This window comes from Arabidopsis lyrata (genome assembly GCF_000004255.2).
Source record: "Arabidopsis lyrata subsp. lyrata unplaced genomic scaffold ARALYscaffold_5, whole genome shotgun sequence".
In the NCBI taxonomy this organism is placed as follows: Eukaryota; Viridiplantae; Streptophyta; class Magnoliopsida; order Brassicales; family Brassicaceae; genus Arabidopsis; species Arabidopsis lyrata.
In genome coordinates this window covers 919244-939818 of record NW_003302551.1, presented here as the reverse complement: position 1 = coordinate 939818, position 20575 = coordinate 919244, and the positions used below count along the sequence as shown (strand labels likewise).

At 30.0% G+C, this 20575-nt stretch overlaps 2 protein-coding genes and 1 pseudogene across 2 annotated transcripts; 2 read left to right on the top strand and 1 right to left on the bottom strand.

Moving 5' to 3' along the window:
• The first annotated feature begins 2433 nt into the window (after positions 1-2433).
• LOC9311204 (probable protein phosphatase 2C 13) lies at positions 2434-3074 on the top strand. Its single transcript, XM_021024995.1, has 3 exons — positions 2434-2586; positions 2646-2689; positions 2777-3074. The coding sequence occupies exons 1-3, from the start codon at positions 2434-2436 to the stop codon at positions 3072-3074; spliced, it is 495 nt and encodes a 164-aa protein (XP_020880654.1).
• Positions 3075-4667: 1593 nt separating this feature from the next.
• Positions 4668-6580, bottom strand: LOC9312891 (zinc-finger homeodomain protein 3). Its single transcript, XM_021025432.1, has 2 exons — positions 6303-6580; positions 4668-5836 (listed from the first exon to the last, which is right to left on the bottom strand). Exon 2 carries the CDS (start codon positions 5819-5821, stop codon positions 4865-4867), a length of 957 nt encoding a protein of 318 aa, XP_020881091.1. The 5' UTR covers positions 5822-5836; positions 6303-6580; the 3' UTR covers positions 4668-4864.
• A 7960-nt stretch (positions 6581-14540) lies between these two features.
• LOC9311203 lies at positions 14541-17735 on the top strand (annotated as a pseudogene).
• Positions 17736-20575: the final 2840 nt, after the last annotated feature.

Here is a 20575-nt window from a genome sequence, read left to right as displayed (position 1 = left end):
TCGGTTTTGTTTTTTTTATCATAATTTTCCGTTGACGGTTATTTTTCTCGGTTGTGTCTCTTTATCGTAACACTTCGTTAAAATATTGACGGTTATTTTTTTCCGTTGATGGTTATTTTTTTGGTCGTGTCTTTTTTTCACAACTTTCCATTAAAATATTGAGGGTTACTTTTTTCGTTTCTATCTTTTTATCGCAATTTTTCGTTAAAATATTGACGGTTATTTTTTTTTGTTGTGTCTTTTTATCGCAACTCTTCGTTAAAATATTGACGGTTATATTTTTTGTTGACTGTTATTTTTTTTGTTGTCTTTTTATCGTAACTTTTCGTTAAAATATTGACGATTACTTTTTCATTTGTGTCTTTTTATCGCAACTTTCCGTTAAAATATTGATGGTTATTTTTTTCGGTTGTCTCTTTTTATCGCAACTTTTCGTTAAAATATTGACGGTTATTTTTTCAAGGTTGTGTCTTTTTATCTCAACTCTTTGTTAAAATATGGACGGTTACTTTTTTCGTTGGCGGTTATTTTTTTGGTTATGTATTTTTTTGCAACTTTCCGTTAAAATATTGACGGTTACTTTTTTTATTTTGTGTCTTTTTATCGCAATTTTCCGTTAAAATATTGACGGTTATTTTTTCTAAGTTGTGTCTTTTTATCGCATCTTATCGTTAAAATATTGACGGTTATTTGTTTAATTATAGTCGTATTTTTTCAGTTTAAGATTGTATCTTTGTAGTTGCATCTATTCATTTAAAATTACGTCTCTTCACTATATTTCATTGCATTTTTCGTCATAACTTTTTGTATGAATAGTTGTCTATTTAAATGTTCGTAACTTTTGAACACTATATATTTGTCCTTCTTTCTAAGCAGTTCCCAAATTTTTGTTCTTTAACATAGAATATTTGTTTCATGATGAATCCAAAAAAAAAAAAAAATCTGTAAAATGGCTTCACATTCTATATTCTCTAAACTATTTCTAAACATACATCATTTTAATATTAAAGAAATTCTTCTCATTCTTGATCTAACCAAAGTATTTTGGTTATAAAATTCTTATGAAGATACTAACAATTTTTTCTTAGAATTGGACGGATTATGCAATGAATTTTTCTATTTAACTATTTTATATGGTAACAATGATGTTTTCTATCTTAAGGCAATATATATGGATTGTATATAACAAAATATTGATGATGCGTTAACACTATTACAAAGTCCGAATATGAGAAGACATCCTTATGTGACGCTTGTGATTGAGCGCTTTAAATGTGGTAAGCGTCAAATGGACCGTTTCAAATGGTTTAGTAATCTAGAAATCATTAACATTATCAGAAAAAAAAAAAACAGTGATTTTAATTCGTCACATGAATATTCAAGGACGAAGTTTTTTTATTCTGTTAATTTATATTTATAAGATCTTGTAAATGTTTATTTGTTTGTTATAGATGTAATTTACGTCATCAAATTTTATATTTTCTCAAATATATATAATAGATATTAATTTTCTATTCAAATAACAGTGAGCAAACAAAAAACACTAATTCTCGGACGAAGTTCTTAGTCACCCACAAGTCATGTTGAGTACCGACTCCATCCGAATTTTTGGGTTTTGACCCGCTAGAATTTTTCATCTCTATATTATAACTCTTCGTTATGTATTTTGTCAATTATAAATAATTTAAAATTCATAAAAATGTTTCAAAAGATTTTTTTTTATCATAATTCTTCTCTTTTACATTTTTATTCATAAATTGTTTAAAATCCTTGGAAAATATTTACGATATAACTTAAAAACATAGTTAGTTTTATGTAATAATTCAAATATTTGAATATATTATCATAATAATTTAATACATAAACACAATCATATATATTTGTTGAAAATGAGTTCCCCCGCGACATCGCGGGGTTCATAACCTAGTAATAATAGTGGCAATCATCTATTACTAATAAAAGTAACTAATTGAAGCTTCTCAGTCTGTCCACATCATATTTCTAAACTATTACCTAATAAGTTGCCACGTCAGCACTCTCTCATTTCTTCAAAAAATCATGCCACATCATCTTAGAATTTTAGGTTTTAGTTAAGAGGCTTTTGTTGGTTATAAGACATATCTCTTAAGTTAAGAGTTGTCTTAAGAGCCTATGGATAATGATGGTCTTAGTCTGTAGAATCGACGATTAAATTTCCCTTACCCTCTTTGATATCTTCTTCACTGTAGCAATATGGAGAGTCGTCAATCGTCTTCTTCTATCATCAACACTCAAGATTTCTTTAAACAATGTAGAAGATACTGTAATATACATTTCATTTTATCTTGCGGTTGTAGTCATCTGTGGATTTATTCTTTGATTTACCTTTCGGTGAAATTCACAATCTGATCTACTCTATTTGATTATAAACAAGTCATGATTTTGAGTCAAACAATGGTTACTGAGGCTGAGATCAGGGTTCTTGACGTTAAGTGCCATATCTCCGCTGCTAAAGATCAGAAGAATTTTCATATCGACGAAGTTCGTGTTTCTGAGTCTGTCTGTGCTGAGATTTCCGGTTCTGCTGAAACGCCTAGATTCAGATCGGTATGTGTTTTGGTTTCTTATTCTAAAAATCGCTCATTTTTATTTATTGGGTTTCTTAGAAATATCCCTTGAAATGGATCATGTTAGTCTTCCTCATAATTGAGTTTGTTCGTTTAGATTACGAGTTATAATTAGGTTTTGAGATTAGATCGTTACTTGAAATTCTGATAATGATCCAATTCTGCATCAGGGCTTATATTAGTGAATCAACCAGTGAGTTTATCGCAACTATACGTTCAGGGAGCTTTGCTGACATTCGAAGCCAAGAAACAATGGAGGATGAACACATTTGCATAGATGACTTGTCAGCTCATCTTGGATCCTTTAACCTCTCGGTACCAAGTGCTTTTTATGGCGTGTTTGATGGACATGGTGGACCTGAGGCAGCACTTTTCATGAAGGAGAACTTAACAAGATTGTTTTTTCAAGATGTTGTATTTTCAGAGATGCCCTCCATTGTCGTCCGTAAGAATTATCAAAAAACTTAATATGTCGTCTTACGAAAAAAGTTTAAACATTAAACAGTAACATTTGTAAAAAGCTAATTACTAAAACCTTTCTTAACATAATTTTTTTTAAAAATTAAAATATAAATCTCTTAGGTAGTGCGTTAAAACTCTCAACTCAACTGTGTAGTATATACCGGGCGTAGCCTGGATTTTTCTCTAGTATATATAATAGCGCAGTTTTCTCTCCTCTAAGAGCATCCACGTCACTACACTATTTTTGGTGGACCTCACAGTATTATATTAAGCATTTTTTGTGAACGATTGCAAATTAAAGATGAATACGTTCATTTTTTTCATAATGGGCCTACTAAAGCATCTTCTAAAGTCGAAAATGTATTCGCTCATAATGGACCTAATCAAGATTCTATTATATATGATTATTGGGCCTAAGATCCGTTTCTTATGAAGATATAGGTATTTCTCTCTACTCTAACTCATCTTCTCAAGACATTTGTTTTCTTCGACGCTGCCGTTGTCGATAAACTTCACCGACGAGAAGCTCAAACATCAACACCTAATCACAACTAAGATACTTATATACATGTCTTAATTCGTTCCAATTCCACTACTTTCTACTTAATTCATGAGTTTAATTTTCCAAACGAAACTGTAATTGGAGTAAATCATAAGTTGCATATAGATCTCCATCAAAGTATTCAGAGAATTCAATACTTGGGAACGAGAGAACATTTCGGAACCGCTCAACGTTATAGGGTGACTTTAATTCGTAACCTAACTGAAAAAGGAAACAAAGAAACCTTGTCATTAAAATGTGTCAGTTGATTGTATTTTTATCTTCCACGAAAACCACAATAATTCATGATTGATGTTTAATGAAATCGAGTAATAAAATAAGGCAATAAAACTATACTACAACACTAAAAACAACAAAAAGTGAAAATGTTACATTTAATATTACAATAAATGAAACATGTGATGTCACAAGGAACAACAACGTCTTAAAATTCTTAACTCCATTTTGATGCATGACATATTTTATTTTAATCACATATCACATTTTACGAATTGCAATATGCCAAGAATTCTCTTAAAGTAAATGCACATAATTTTAAAAATAAAAGAAAAGGTTCATAAATGAGTTTACTTGTGACACCAACCAAACATTTACTCAACCTAATACGTCATTCATATTAGGACTTGACTTACACTCGCCAGGACAATCTCCAACTCTCCATTAATAGAAATATTATAATTTATTGCATTCTTTGTTTTCCGCGCAATTTATTTTTAGATCTCTTTTTTGGGTGCAAATTTTAGATCATGAGATGAATTACATACAGCCTATTTTTTTTCAAAATAATATCAAAACAAGACAGGCAATGGCATAACATTTTAATATACACTTAACAACAAGAAATCGGACCTAATATATAGGTTTCAACTTCTGCTAATTTTGTAATGGAATTGGTGCTGATACACTTCCTCTATTAAAGTATTAAATATCACTATGAAAAAAAAAAAGTTTTATATGAGAAAAGTTGCACGATAAAAATCTAAAATGAAAATCCCAATGCACTTGGGGTCAGATCGCCAAGAAATTTCTTAAACATATTAGAAAACATCAAAACCTTATCTTACACACTCCAAAGTCCAAGGTTATTATAGTACCCTATAATTAAAACACATATTTGTAAAGCTACCTAAACAATGATTAACAAAAAAAAGAAAGGGCTAAACATTAACCATACGATAAGCAAGTACTTAATTTAATCACATGAGTGAAGTTATAAGGACAGTCTTAACTTAAACTAAGGATTAATAGAAGCAAAATTTTCAGTAGTAGCGTTATTATTACCAGCAGAAAGCTCAACATTGTTATTAACGTTGTTGTTGTTGCTCTTCTTGGATAGATTGTGTTTGTTGTTGTGCATCCAAACTTTAAGAACTCTTCTCCTAATTCCGATCTCTTGACAAAGTTGTTGAACAACAGATTCCTCTTGTCTCTGAATCTTCCAACCAACTCTCTCAGCAAAACTCATCATCTTTTCCTTTTGCTCTTGAGTAAACTTTGTCCTAAACCTCTTCTTCTGATTATGTCCGTAACTATACGATGGTGGTGGTGGTGGTGGTTGCCGGAATGTCAAGCTTCCTCCGGCGTCTTCCTCCATAAGATCCTCTGACTCTGAGTTGGATCCAGCGGTTGTAACGCCAACTGGCATTATCATTTGTTGTGGTAATGGTGATTTGATCATCTTGTGGTGGAACATGAGTTTTCTCTGCGGCGGAGGTAGTTGGTGGTGGTTGAGGTAAGGGGAAAAGAAGGTTTTTTGTTCACCTTCAATTTCTCTTCTATGGAAGTTTCTATGGCAGTTGCAAGCTGAACAAGTGAGAGCTTCAATGGAACCTTCTTCACCACTTGGCATAAACTCTCCACAACCATCAATGGCATTGCCTCCCATGGTAGCTGCATGATTCTTTAGGCATTCCTTGTACTTGATCACCACAGGCTTCTCTTTCTTGATGTTGTTGTTGCTGACCATGATGTTGTAACCCACATGATGATGATGAGAATGTTCATGATTTTTGCCAAGACCATTACCATTTGAGGAGACTAGTAGTGGGTTTGAAGTAGTCATGTTGAGAGATGATGGTGCAGAATTGGCATGATGATGATGAGGATGATGGATCATGTTCCCATGCCCACCACCACTATTACCGTAACTAGTGTTTATTGGAATAGGATCATCTTGACTTGCAATCTCCATTCTCTTGATCTATATCTGCTTAGAAAATAAACACGGTTATTTGAAACTTTTTTTTTTGAGTTTTGCAAAGTGTTTTTTATTAGTTTGGGGACAAAGAAACTAGTTAGGAAGAAAAAACAAGAGTAAAGATTATTAATGAGTAAAATCAAATGATTAAGCTACAAAAAGGCAAGAGCTTTCTTCACTACTCGTTAAACCCATTTTTTAATAATTTACTCCAAACAATAAGAAAAACCCTAATTTTAGAAGGTCCATAAAGATAGAGGACAAAACGAAAAAGTACAAAAGAAAAGAAAAACTTATTGCAAGCCTGCTTAAGCAAAAGCTGACAAACCCACTTGAGAAATAAAGGTCTTATTTCAAGTGAGAGGTTGATGATAATCAAGAAGACATTCTAACCCAATCTTTATTGTATCATCAAAACAAAATTGTTCTCTTTAACTCAAATGAAAATTTGACTGAAGAAATTAAGAGCACATACCCTAACAACCAGAAAAAGCAGCAAACTTTATCTTAAAATGCTTCTTAATTAAATTCAAAACTTTTCTTGAGAATAATCAGGAAGAATAAACCACAAGGATCTGAGAAATAGAGAGAGGCCAAGGAGTTTAGAGATTTAATTAGGGTTTTATAAAGTGATAGACTTTGAAGAAAGAAGATAAAGAGAGAGAGAAAGAGAGAATTGCAGGTGGGTTTTGGATGTGAAGGCACTTCTTAAACTAAGGGCTAGAGTATTAGTAGTGAAAGCCTAAAGCCTATAAACTATAAAGCATGAGAGAGACACTTGAAAACCATAGCCATAGCTAATTATTTGCTCACTTTTCTACAGACAAAGAAAAAAACATCATTAATTAATTACATCACTTTGACCTAGTTTTCATTTTATTAATTCATAGGATATTTTATTAGTAATGCATCTACAAAATTTAATTTGGGTGGAGAATATTTTGACAACAATACTATACAATTGTGATCAAAATTTGGAACAGAAAAATAAAGCTACATCATGTAATTTAGAATTTTAAGAAACAACAAAATTCACTGAACTAGACTTTATACAATAAGTTATTGTTCATTTTTTCTTTAAATATTTTTACTCGTGAACTGTCATTTTACAATATTAAAATGTATCGCAATCATCAATGTATCTAAGGTAATACTGAAATATAAGAATTTCATATTCACCCAAAACAAATTAGCAATAGAGGGAGACAAGAATTAAGGATTATGGGAGATTGCTTGGCTTGCACTATCAGACGTCAAATTTACAACAGTGTATAAACGTGTCAGATATTTAGTGGGAAGAGTATTGAAGCAGATAACAAACAGAAAAGTCATAATAAATAACAATATCTCTTCTTCGTACCAAAACATAAAACAATAAAAAAAATGTTGGTATTAATTAATCTATTTTGTAAGATATAATGCCTCAACTTGTTGAGCTAGTTAAAAACACATATTTACCCAAAATCACATCGATAATTATCCTTCGCCATTAATTATGTCACGTACGATATTAGCTTCAAGAGGTTGTCATGTTATGCATGTGAATTTATATGATTTACTTGAATTTCTATTAATTATTGGTCCTACAAAATATGTTCACTTATATACCATGATCTTCCTTTTCTGGAACAGACAATTGTAAAAAAGAAACAAAAGATAAAACAACAAAAGAAAAATATCATAATTAACTGATAATTTAGTTACTGTAAATCTATTCATAAATCAAAGTCTGTTGCGAGTTTTGTTAAATCAAAAATCTTGAATATTATTAAAATAAAAATTATTGAAGTTCTTTTTTCAAATAAAATAAAAATCTCTAATTAAGAGAATTGTAAATTTTGGCCTAAGTATAGTATGTAGTGGTAAATGGATTTTTTTCTTGCTTAACATAGATAAAAGTAGAGATTTTGGCCTAAGTATAGTATGTATGTGTTGTCTATTCTTCTGAACTCTGGTAAAATTCTTTCCATTGTAGCAGCTTTTTATAAATCTCTTTTATATTTTTTGTACCTTACGATTTACGATAGGAAAAATCATTGCCAACTACACGAATTATACGCCAACACATCACCACATATGCAGACTATTTTAATGTCTCGCTAACTACACGAACTATTGGTATTACATACGGACATCCCCGAACTATCATCGGTTATGTGTGCAACACCATAACCATCATTTTCAGATAATATAAATGTCTTGTTAACTACACGAAGTATTTCTTTTTTTTGTCAACTACACGAAGTATTTTCCATCAAATTTTTTTTTTTTAAAGTAATTAAAAATAAAAAATAACTAAAAAGTAAATATTACACTATTATAAATTATATATATATTATAACTTTTAATGCATTATACTTTTAAGTTAAATTAATTTAACTAATTTAATATTTATTATATTAAATTGTTAAAAATTTAAAATAGTCACTTAGTTAATTATACATCACTATAAGTTAAATAAAACTATATAATATATCAATGTAAATTATATATACCATAACCATCATTTCCAGATAATATAATTGTATTGTTAACTACACGAAATATTTCCATCATTTTTTAAAAACTAAATTACAAAATGAAAAAATAACTAAAAGTAAATAATACACTATTGTTAATTATATATATGCATTATAACTTTTAAAGTTTAAATTCTACATATGCAGTATCCCTAGGGGTGTCAAAATGGTTTAAAACTGATGGATCAATCCAAACCAATCCAACTCATGGATCTAATGAGTTGGAAATTTGGATATTAATGGATTAATGGATTGAATGGTTTAATGAGTTTCATGAGTTGGATTGAAATGGTTTGGTTAAAATGGATTAATAGGTTATCCATAACCAAACCAATAAAAATTAAATAATTGAATATCAAATATGTAAACCAAATATAACCGAATTGAATAGTTAAACCGATTTTAGTAAACCGAAACAAACATAATTTTCTTAAATCGCTTAACCTTCAATCTCTCTCGGCGTCAAATCTCTCACTGTCGATCTCTCTCAATCTTATGGTTTCACCGGCAAATCCATCGACAACGTTAAACGACGAAGCCAACAACGCAGTTCACCGGCAAAGCCACTGACACTCGAATCTCTCATCGCCACTCATGGAGTCTTTGGTCGTCGTTTTGGGACATCGTGTCGAACTGTCGATTGCATTAGTGTAACCGTGTTGTAAGCGTAAACCTTTTTTTGTGATCAATTTATGAACCAATGATCATAGATACAAGTATTTCGATGGCATTGATAATGACAATTTCGACTACACTCTATGACGGAATTTCGCTATGGTGAGTGATGATCAAATTAGTTGATGATGTTGATGACGATGACGATGACGATGACGATGACGATGACGATGAAGATGACGATGACGATGACGATGACGATGACGACGACGACGACGACGACGATGATGACGACGACAACGATGACGACGACGACGATGACGATGACGATGACGGTGACGGTGATGGTGATGGTGATGGTGATGATGACGACGACGACGAATATGACGACGACGATGATGATGGTGGTGAATTGATGACGATGGAGTGATGAAGATGATGATGGAGTGATGATGATGATGGTGGTGGTAACATGATAGTTACTAATTATCAATTAATTAGGATTTGAATTATAAGAAAACTATGTTATGGATCAACTCATTAAATCCATTAATCCATTCATTTAAATGAGTTATGGGTTAATCCAAACCATTTGCTAAATGAATTGGATTGATTCATTAACCATTAAACACTAAATCAATATGGATATGGGTTGGTTTGGTTTGGTTTAACCAACTTGACACCCCTAAGTATCCCTTATAATTTTAAGTTAAATTAATTAACTAATTTTTAATGCACACATATGTTTTATATGAAATTAATTTAACTAAATTTTTAAAAGTGTCACTTAATTAAATTATACATGTTCATTATAGGTTTAAGTTAATTAACAAATTTTTAATGAACACATATATTTTTTATGGAACTAGTTTAGTCTTTATTACATTAAAATTTTAAAGTTAGAATAGTTATAATGTACATATATAATTTACATTGATATATTATATAGTTTTATTTAACTTATTAGTTTTAAAAAAAAATTGATGAAAATACTTCGTGTAGTTGACAAAAAAAGAAATACTTCGTGTAGTTAACAAGACATTTATATTATTTGGAAATGATGGTTATGGTGTTGCACACATAACCGATGATAGTTCGGGGATGTCCGTATGTAATAACAATAGTTCGTGTAGTTAGCGAAACATTAAAATAGTCTGCATGTGTGGTGATGTGTTGGCGTATAATTCGTGTAGCTGGCAATGATTTTTCCTTTACGATATCATCAAAATAATGGCAAACTAGATTTGAACCCGCGGTACACCGCGGGGCTATAATTTTTTTTTTTTAAAAATCTAAATATAATTAGTTTTGTTTATTAATAGAGAGTATAATATAATATTTCAACTATTTTATAAATGTACCATTCATATATCTATATTAATAGTTTTGAGTATATTAATTGTGTTTTAGGTTTAAATGGTATATCTATATATATACACTAAAACGACATTTGGCTTTCTTTTTCTTCTTGCCTCAGTTTAGGAGGAAGATTTTTCTTGCGGTATACCGCGGAGCTATTATTTTTAAAAAAATATTTTTTTCTTTAAACTTCTAAATTTAGATTTTACCCCGCGGTACACCGCTGGTCGATTTTTTATAACTAAAAAATTATTTTCAAAATTTTAAGTTGTATTTGTTTTGTTAATATTGTTTATTTTCTTTAGTGTTTCTGATTTTATAATTAAATTTTGATTTTTAATTCTAGGATTTCATCTATAGTATATTGTTTAATATTAATATTGATCTAAACCCGTTGCACCATATAACCCCGTCCCGTAAAATTAAACATCATTTGTTATTTTTTTTTGAATAATATTTTTATCCACTACGGGTCGCAAGTTCATGGGATAAGCCCGTAGAGAGTTGCGGGTTTGCGGGTCGACCCGCCAAAAGAGAAGCTATCTTTTGAAGCCCTTTGTTTTGTTTAGAGGTTTTAAGAAAATATCTCTAAAAAATAATTTTCATTATATGAAAAAAAAAAGTAGAAGAAATTGTAGTATCAACATTCCCGATTTTTACATCACTCGTTACAATTAATTTTTTTTTTTGCAGATAAAAATCAGAAGTTAACTAAGTCGAGATTTTTAAAAAGATTGTGTAAAGATTTTTGGTAAATTGTTGAAAACATATTTGATTTCAAAATCTTTACTTAAATAGATAAGGAAAGATTTTGTAGAGACTTTTGCTAAATATATGAGAAATGAATTTCAATTAAAAATCTTTACTTAAATAAAATAAATCTAAAGAATTAATGCTAATGGCATGTCATTGTAAATACTTCTCAACTTCATGATTTATTTGCTAATTATGATTCAAAAATGTATATATAGATTCTAGGATTTCATCTATAGTATATTGTTTAATATTAATATTGATCTAAACCCGTTGCACCATATAACCCCGTCCCGTAAAATTAAACATCATTTGTTATTTTTTTTTGAATAATATTTTTATCCACTACGGGTCGCAAGTTCATGGGATAAGCCCGTAGAGAGTTGCGGGTTTGCGGGTCGACCCGCCAAAAGAGAAGCTATCTTTTGAAGCCCTTTGTTTTGTTTAGAGGTTTTAAGAAAATATCTCTAAAAAATAATTTTCATTATATGAAAAAAAAAAAGTAGAAGAAATTGTAGTATCAACATTCCCGATTTTTACATCACTCGTTACAATTAATTTTTTTTTTTGCAGATAAAAATCAGAAGTTAACTAAGTCGAGATTTTTAAAAAGATTGTGTAAAGATTTTTGGTAAATTGTTGAAAACATATTTGATTTCAAAATCTTTACTTAAATAGATAAGGAAAGATTTTGTAGAGACTTTTGCTAAATATATGAGAAATGAATTTCAATTAAAAATCTTTACTTAAATAAAATAAATCTAAAGAATTAATGCTAATGGCATGTCATTGTAAATACTTTTCAACTTCATGATTTATTTGCTAATTATGATTCAAAAATGTATATATAGATAAATGCATACTCAACATAATTTAATTTCCCGTCGTCCATACAATGTAATTATTCACACGTTAAGTGACTTTTATTCGAGGTGATGTAAAAAAAAAGTGACTTTTATTCGAGGTATAAGAAACGGATAAAATAATAGCTGGGACCACAAAAATAAATGACGTTAGGTTTATTGGTCCAGAAATTGGATCACAATTTTCAAGAAGGTCGTGCTTTTCGTAATTTACTTAACTTATTCGTTTTCTTAAGTTTTTTTTTGGGTGAAAAAGCGTTTTTATATGTATATTTTCAAGTTATTAAATTATTATGGGGAGTAAGAAAAAACAGAATGAAGGAAGAAAATGCTAAATAGTCAATGTGTGTGATCTTTCTTTTTCTCTTTGTGGTCAATTACATTATTATTGAAAATAATTAATTTAATCTTATTATATTTAACGTATATGCTGCATATACTATTATGATGAAAAGTTCACACAAATGAATAATTTGTTTTATATGTACCTTACACATTAAATTTAGTTTAACAACAACATATTAAAAAGGAAACAAGAGCTAAAATTTTAAAAGTGATGAAAAAAAAAAAAAAAAAAAAGCTAAAATTTTAAAAGCACATGAATAAAAACAATTACTTTTATGGTATCGATGTTCAAGAAAACATTAGACGCTAAGCAGGCGGGTGATATAGTATCTAGCGTCTAAAACGTCTAATTGGAGTCTACACGATTTTAGGCGATTTAATTATCTATAACATAAAACATGATAAATATAATATTATATATAAAAATACATATTACAAAAATAAACTATCAAATTGTGAATAAAAATTACACAATTTATTTTTTTAATTTATATCAAGCAATGTATATAGAGATAAAAGTTAGTTGATCGGTCGAAGCGGTCATTTAAACGTCGCTTGAGCGCCTAGTCGGGGCATAGACGACCACATAGATTGGTTTTTAAACAATTGTTGCTACCCACTTTCTTTATTAATATTTACAAATTGTTCCCACTTTTAGTTAGAAATACGCATCTTAAAAATATTGGATAATAAGGTTGATTTTAACCTCAAGGAAGAGCATGACTAAAATTTCAAATTTACTTATAATTGAAAAGGATAAAAAAATGTTAAAATATTTATTAATCACATATATAATAATTCTAATTGTCGAACAATAAATTTTGGAACTTAGAGTAATAATCTTTAAACAAATATTTAATCTCAATATATACTATATACGATCATATCTTGTAAAAAACAAACAACAATAATTTAAAATGTAAAAAACGGTATCTAACTAAAATTGATAAGATCAAGTTACACTCGCTTGTTATTACAATAAGTGTGAAAACTCGTCTTCAATGATTTATTGTACGGAAAGTTCTTGTGCTGATATTCGAAAACCACGATAGTTTCGAGACAAGATCACTTTGGTTTAGCAATGTACCTCACCTAGTTGTAGGTGAAGGAGCCAAAACTTCCTTCTTATGATTTGTAGTTGGTGTGCAAAAGCACACATTTTATTTGGGTAGAAATAAGTTGCTTCTCACATTGACAATATAAGATGACATATTTTGTGAAACCAAAGTTAAATGTGAAAATGAAAATTATTATGACATAGATAAGTAAATACACAATAACACAAAACAAAGAAAACTTTTTTATGTCTTAAATTTATTTATTGAAACGTTTAATATTATTTTAAAACAGAAAACAGAAAAGGCAGTATATATGACAGATTTTTTACTAGAATTGTCTATTTAAATATATCAAGGTTTATATTAGTTGACTATGTGGTGATTCAGTGGTGAGATATACTTTATAAATCAGTTTTCTTTATCTAATTGGAGATAATCCAACTGTATAATTTTAGACATAAAAAATCAATTTGTGGAGAATTTGTTTTCTACATTTGTTTCTAAAAATAATCCTTTATCGGATTATTTACTTATGATTTACATAGATAAAACAATAATTACTAAAAAAAATCATCTACATTTGTTATATGTTTGTTTCATATGTTTATGCTTATGTGAAAACAAATAATACTCTTTCTTAGAATTACTTTCACATTTTCAGTATTTAACAGCCTATGAGGCACTTTGCATATTTACCTGGTAAGACGATGTCCCTACGATGGAGTTTCTATTACAATTAACACTCATGAATCTTGAGCCTCGCAGATGGTTTTTCAAAGCTCAAAATGCCAAGGAATCGTTAAACAAGCAACTCAACGACAAGTTACTGTGTCCAGAAATTAGACGTGTAATTAATCATATTCACACAAAAAAAAAAAAAAGACAAAGCAACATAATACAGAAAAAACACCAAAGAGCTTAACATTTATTTCTTTTAAACGCATTGTAAGATTTATCTTAACCCATAACCATCGAATGACACGACTAGAGTTTCGAATGTTTTATAATTGAAATAGATATAAAATGTTCAAAAATCTTTATTAACATGTATATAGTATTCTAATTGTCGAATAATAAATCTAATTATACTAAATCAACAGTCAATTTTTCAATAACTGATGCATTTACTGATTGACACATCAGCTTAAGTCCAATTTTCTTACTCTTTCTTTTTTTTTCACGCAAGATTTTGTTTATTCAAAAATTATAATAAAAAAATTATAATAACAGATAAAATATCCATTCGTTTTTATTAGCTTTTTTTTTTCTTCTCAAAACCCTATTTTCTTTCACCCCCACGATCTCCACCTCTTCCACTTCTTCTCCTCCAAAAGCTCCATGACTACTGTATGTATAAAACCTCAAGAATGGTCTTCTCATCATCATACATCGATTACTCTTAGAAATCAATGACTTTTTCTCATCCCAAAGGTATCAATTTACCATCTCCAATTTCTGTTTTTTTTATTTTCTTATAGTTGTCAAAGATTCTTTAACGACAATTATATATAGATCTGCAAATTATATACCGTTCTTCTACATTCAGTTGGTTTTTGTATTTCTCTCTGTTTCTATTTAATCTGATTGCATTCCCTTGAAACTAAATCTCTTTAATTTTGATATTGTCGTTTTTTGAAGATAGAATGCCGCTAGAAGTAACACCAGTTTCACAGCTTAGTTTTGACCTCTCAACATGCAAAGTTAAAGTCCGGATTGCTCGCGTCTGGGCATACCATAAAAAAGATAGACTCAAAGATATTACGGGAATAGACCTTCTCCTGGTGGATGACAAGGTACTTTCATATAACTTTTCTATAAACTTACTTGCTTTATCCTTTCATTTAAACTATCCGTTTTCTTTTTGTCCAGGGAGACAGGATACAAGCCTCCATCAGATCGCAATTACTTACAAAATTCCAAGGAAAACTAGAAGAGGGAGATTGCTACATGATTATGAACTTTGAGATTTTATATAATGGAGGTAGTTATAGAGCCAGTTCTCACCCCTACAAGATCAACTTCATGTCCATGACACACGTCAAGAAATGTGAGCAGATTCCAAACTTGGAATTCCGTTTCAACTTCGTCCCTTTCTCTGATATACAAGCTCGGACTGACAATGAGAATGTTTTCATTGGTATATTTTAATCTTCCTAAATTTGTTTTTTAATTTTTAGCTTGCAACTTTATCTTCCAATATAATGTTTGCCTAAATTTTCCAGACGTTATTGGTGAGATAATTGGAATCCATGAACTTAAAGAGGTTAATGTTTCGGGGAGGCAGACCAAGTTATTGAATTTACAGCTGAGAGATCTTGGGTTAGTTTTCTACCAGCCTAAATATTTCATTATTTGTATAATGTAGTATCTTTGCTAAAAGAAACATTCTAATAATTATCTCAGGGAATCAGTCATCGATGTTATTTTGTGGGGAAAATGGGCAGAAGATTTGTACTCTTATGTTAAGGGCTATAAAGATGGTTCAATTGTTTTAGTTGGAAGCTTGATGAAGACAAAGCCATATAACGGTATAGTCACATGCCTTTCAAAAAACGTACTACTGAATTTCACTTTAAGGGATTAGTTGATTTGATTCTTATTATTTAGCAGGCAAGATCTCTGTACAAAATGCTTCATTTTCGACCAAGCTGTTTATCAATTCCCCAATTGCCGAGATAACAGAGTTTAAAGAAAGGTATACGATTCTGCATAATATTTATTTTCTAACAACATATCATGCTTGATAGATAACGTTTCAATATATGTGTTTACAGTTTGGCCAAATCTGATCATTTAGCTTTAACTACGATTTCAACAATTACGTCTTCAAGCTCAAGCAAGAATTCTAAAGCTTCATTCTCCTTGGCAAATCAAAAAACAATTGCAGATATTCATTCGATATTATCCAATTTTCTTTTTTTTTGGATTCGTGTTTGATGATCATGTTTTATTCTATTCCACGGTTTTGGTGATTTTTCATGATTATGCTTTTAAGTGATTTTCTTATCAACACTTTAATGAGAATGAATGTTAATCTTCTTTTAATTTCAGGGAGGGGCATGTAACATTATTGCATCAATATTCTCCATCGACACAAAAGTTCCATGGTTTTATATTGGTTGTACTAAATGTTTCAAGAAAGTATCTCCTTACTTCAACCCTGAAACTGAAGAAATAGAAGCAGGAAAATATGAATGTGAAAAATGTGACACATTTGTAACTACTACAAGCACCAGGTTATCATGTTTGCTTATATCACTATCTACTACCATGAGTATTCAATTTAATACTAGAATTACTCTACTATGTTTTAGGTACAAGGTGCAAGCAACAGTTATTGACCATACTGGTAGCGCATCATTTCTTCTTTTCGATCAGGATGTCATCAAGCTCATTCACAAATCCGCATATGAGTTGCTCGAGCAACAAGTTCAGGTCAATTTTCTTAACTCCACTATTTTAAAATAACACTCTTTTTAATTTAAACTTATGTTTATATTTTTTGCCAAATGATGCAGTTTAATCGTTCAGACCAAATTCCGCAAGAGCTGCTTGATTTACAAGGGCTTCAATTTGTTTTCAAGATACAAGGTTCAGACTCGACCAAATTCAACTCACAGTCTACGTTCAGAGTATTTGAACTTACTGACAATCCCGAAATTGTTCAAAAGTTTCAGGATAATATTTTGCAAGTGGTAAATTCATATCGTCTTTCGCGTTTTAGTTACATTCATTTTTCATGGTATACAACATTAATGTTCTTTATTCATTTGCAGAACACAACTGATCCAAGCACTCACATGGTCTCAAGCTTTTCAAACCCGACTATGAGCGAGGTTTGCTACTGAATAAGTTTTAGATAGGCAACAAATTTTATTTAAGGATAAGTAATTAATTTGGTGATATCTATTTTAGATTGAACCTGATTCGGACACAATCACTGTCTCTACCCCTTGAGATGCAACTAGAAATCAGGTTTTAACTCTAACGTTCCATTACATTTATTTTTCAAGTGCTTATGTATTTTAAAGTTTGGTATTTGATTTTTGTTTAGATTGACAGTACATCTTCCGAGGCGGCTAATTATGAAAACAGCAACACGTCTATCCAGACTTCTAAGAACACTTCAAAGATCACTAAATTGACTCCGACGTCAAAACGATCACTAACTTCATCGGAAGATAATGCAGCTCAACAGTCATCTACAAAGCCTAAATTGTTGTCCAAGGCCGAGATTAAGAAAGAAAAGAAATGATCATGCTATGACTTCCCTATTGAAATGTTTCACGCCTTTGTTTATGTAAATGTCTTTGCATTTAAGTATGTAAATATATGTTTCATGTCTTTGCTTTAAGTATGTAAATGTCTTTTCATTTAAGTATGTAAATTATGTATCGTTGCTTTAACTATGTAAATGTCTTTGCATTAAAATATGTAAATTATGTATCATGTCTTTGCTTTAAGTATTACCAGTTATTTATCCTGTTAAACTCATATGTATGGTACGTACGTGTCTTTTCTTTTATTATAGTCATCTCATTTTCTGCTATTATATTTAACTAATTTGGCTCGATAAAAATAAGTGTTGACTTAACTATAATTTAATCCCTCCTATTGTATAATTCAGAACATATAAATGATTACATAATTAAAGATAAAGTAATCTTCTTCTTTTTTTTCACTAGGAAGATTTTATTTAAAACACACAAGATACAACATAGCAAGCCTACAAAAATAAGAAAATTTGTCTTTCTCATGTTTTCACCGACCACGTTCAATAAACTGGATTTAACCAAAACACATGTCGAGTGTATAATCTGAAGACAAAGTAATCTGAATATCATAAAATAGTCAATTCATTATTTTGAAGACTGAATAATATTAATTATGTTATTTAAAAATGATCTTTTATAAAGAGGAACAACAAAAACGGAAAAATATTCCAAAACAAAAACATGTAATATGAGATAAATCGCAAATTAATTTAACAACAAATAAGTGAATAACTAAATAAATAAAAATAAATTAAATCATTATCCCACGTTCACAATGCAGAGATCGTGTTTATTTTGATAAAATTACTCAGTCTACACCATCTCCCTCAATTCTCTCAAAAGACATCCGTTACTTTGCAAACAAATAGCATTACCAAGAACCATTGAAGAATGTCACGAAGTTTGGAATCCTCTGTTTGACCTGCAAAGCTTGAAGATATAGTGTACTCAGGTTATGCATGAGATTAACCCAACCCTATCGATAAATTGATATTTAGTACTCTGAGAACTTCATTTAAGTTCATGAAACATACAGGTAGATGGACACTACAATAAATAAGAAAAGGAGAAAGGAAAGGTCGTCACGCATCGCAGATAAGAGGAACAAAAAAGATTCCAGCAATAAAGGTAACTCTTCTATCTCTTTGTCGTATCATACAAATCAATATTGATATCCAGTAACACATTTGTTTGTCTAAAATTGTAATATAGAGATGAGAGTGAGATTCCATCTCGCAGTTGTTTTACACGTGTATTTATTCTCACCCCAACCAATTAATTAGATTAGTAGCTTTTTTTTTTTTTTTTTGCTTTTTGTTAAAACTTTATGAAATATATATACTCTCTTACATTAGAATTTGATTAAATTCCCCAATTATTAAAATATTTAGATTACACCAAAATAAATGTTAGATGCCAAAATATATTTAAATTTTAATATAAAAATTTAATAAATACTATGTCCGTGCATAGCACGGGCCGTAATGCTAGTTTCTGATAACTCAGTCGATCAAAACCAAGACAATAAATTTGATGAGATAAAAAAAGGACCCGATTATTTTTTATAGGAACCTTGCTTTGAATCTTTACATTTGAACCTTTAATGGTCTATTTAGATTGAATTTTTCAGCAATATATCTCTCATACCAATTTTTTTTTTGTCTTTTTGAAATATATATTCTTTTCTTTGATTATGACATTAGGATATTGGAATTGACATGCAAGGATCAAGAAATGTCGCATATTATTAATTTCTCACAGGATCTCATAATTTATTTATCAACATCGACGATGATGTATGTTCAGTCGCAGAGACCAGAGACGATGAAATATGATATTTAATTACTACTTAGATAAAATTAAAATTAATTTTGTGTCTTCTTAAGGCGTAAGATATTGTCTTTGATACTCCACCTTGTTTAACCTACGTTGTTCGAGCCGGATGCTTCTCGAGTCAATTGGACGACTGAAATGTTGTTGCTGACACGATTCTGGCATTCCCTATGGAAGCCATCAGTTATATGAAGTTGATTCCTCAACCTAGCTAACATAGCATCACGGGATTCTGCCGAGGAATAATTGAGTGTCGTTGCAAGCAAGAAGGCTTCATACGCCTTCTTGTTCCTTTCCTCTGCAGACTCTTGTTCGATGTTCAATAGGTTCTTCACATCATCATCGATCACCTAAAAACATTTTAAGAAAACAAATTGTCAGAGAAAGACCAATTAGCTACGAATCAATAAAATAAAATAAAAATTCTCAATACCATAATTTCAAAATGTACCTTGTTTTCCACGCCAAAGGCACAAAGTAATGCTTCATAGGCCTGCTTCTCGAGCTCTTTAAGCATTTGCTTCTTCTCCTGTTCGCTCAATTTTTGTTATGCGCTTGATGAAACTTATGTTTGAGTTTTTTTTGGTTATTAGTCAAACTTATGCTTGAGTTTATATATACAACATACATGATTTGGAATTATGCTGAGTAAAGAAAATAATCTAGGAGTGTTTTATCTTCTATGCATATCTTTATATATATATTATTAAATGAGAAAGTTTATATGTTTTCCAATCATCTAATACCATATTTTGTCTTAATTACTTTAGAAAAAAAATCTAAATTTCAATTCTTATATGGATATAATTGTGTATAAGCTTTCTTATTTCAAAGAGAGAGTTTATTTTATATTTATATATAGAAATTTATATTTCCTTCTCATTTTGTAAGAAAAAAAATCATAAATTTTATATTCTTTGTAGAGATATACATACTTTGCACAAAAAGAAATACAAATATACATACTTAGTTTGTCACTTAAAAATAACAAGTGGTGGCAATTTTGTAGAAAGAACAAAGAGGACTATCATACTTTGCGCAAAAAAAAATATATTAAGCTCTACATAAAATTGTTCAAATATTTAAAGTATAATTTGAAAATTCTAAACTCTAAATCCCAAAAACTAAT

Excerpts from the sequence above, each read along its gene's own strand:
- LOC9311204 (XM_021024995.1), top strand. The coding sequence starts at position 2,434 with ATGGTTACTGAGGCTGAGATCAGGGTTCTTGACGTTAAGTGCCATATC. Across the intron at positions 2,587-2,645 it reads AAACGCCTAGATTCAGATCG|AAATATCCCTTGAAATGGAT; the intron begins GTATGTGTTTTG and ends TGGGTTTCTTAG. Across the intron at positions 2,690-2,776 it reads TTAGTCTTCCTCATAATTGA|GGCTTATATTAGTGAATCAA; the intron begins GTTTGTTCGTTT and ends ATTCTGCATCAG.
- LOC9312891 (XM_021025432.1), bottom strand. The coding sequence starts at position 5,821 with ATGGAGATTGCAAGTCAAGATGATCCTATTCCAATAAACACTAGTTAC.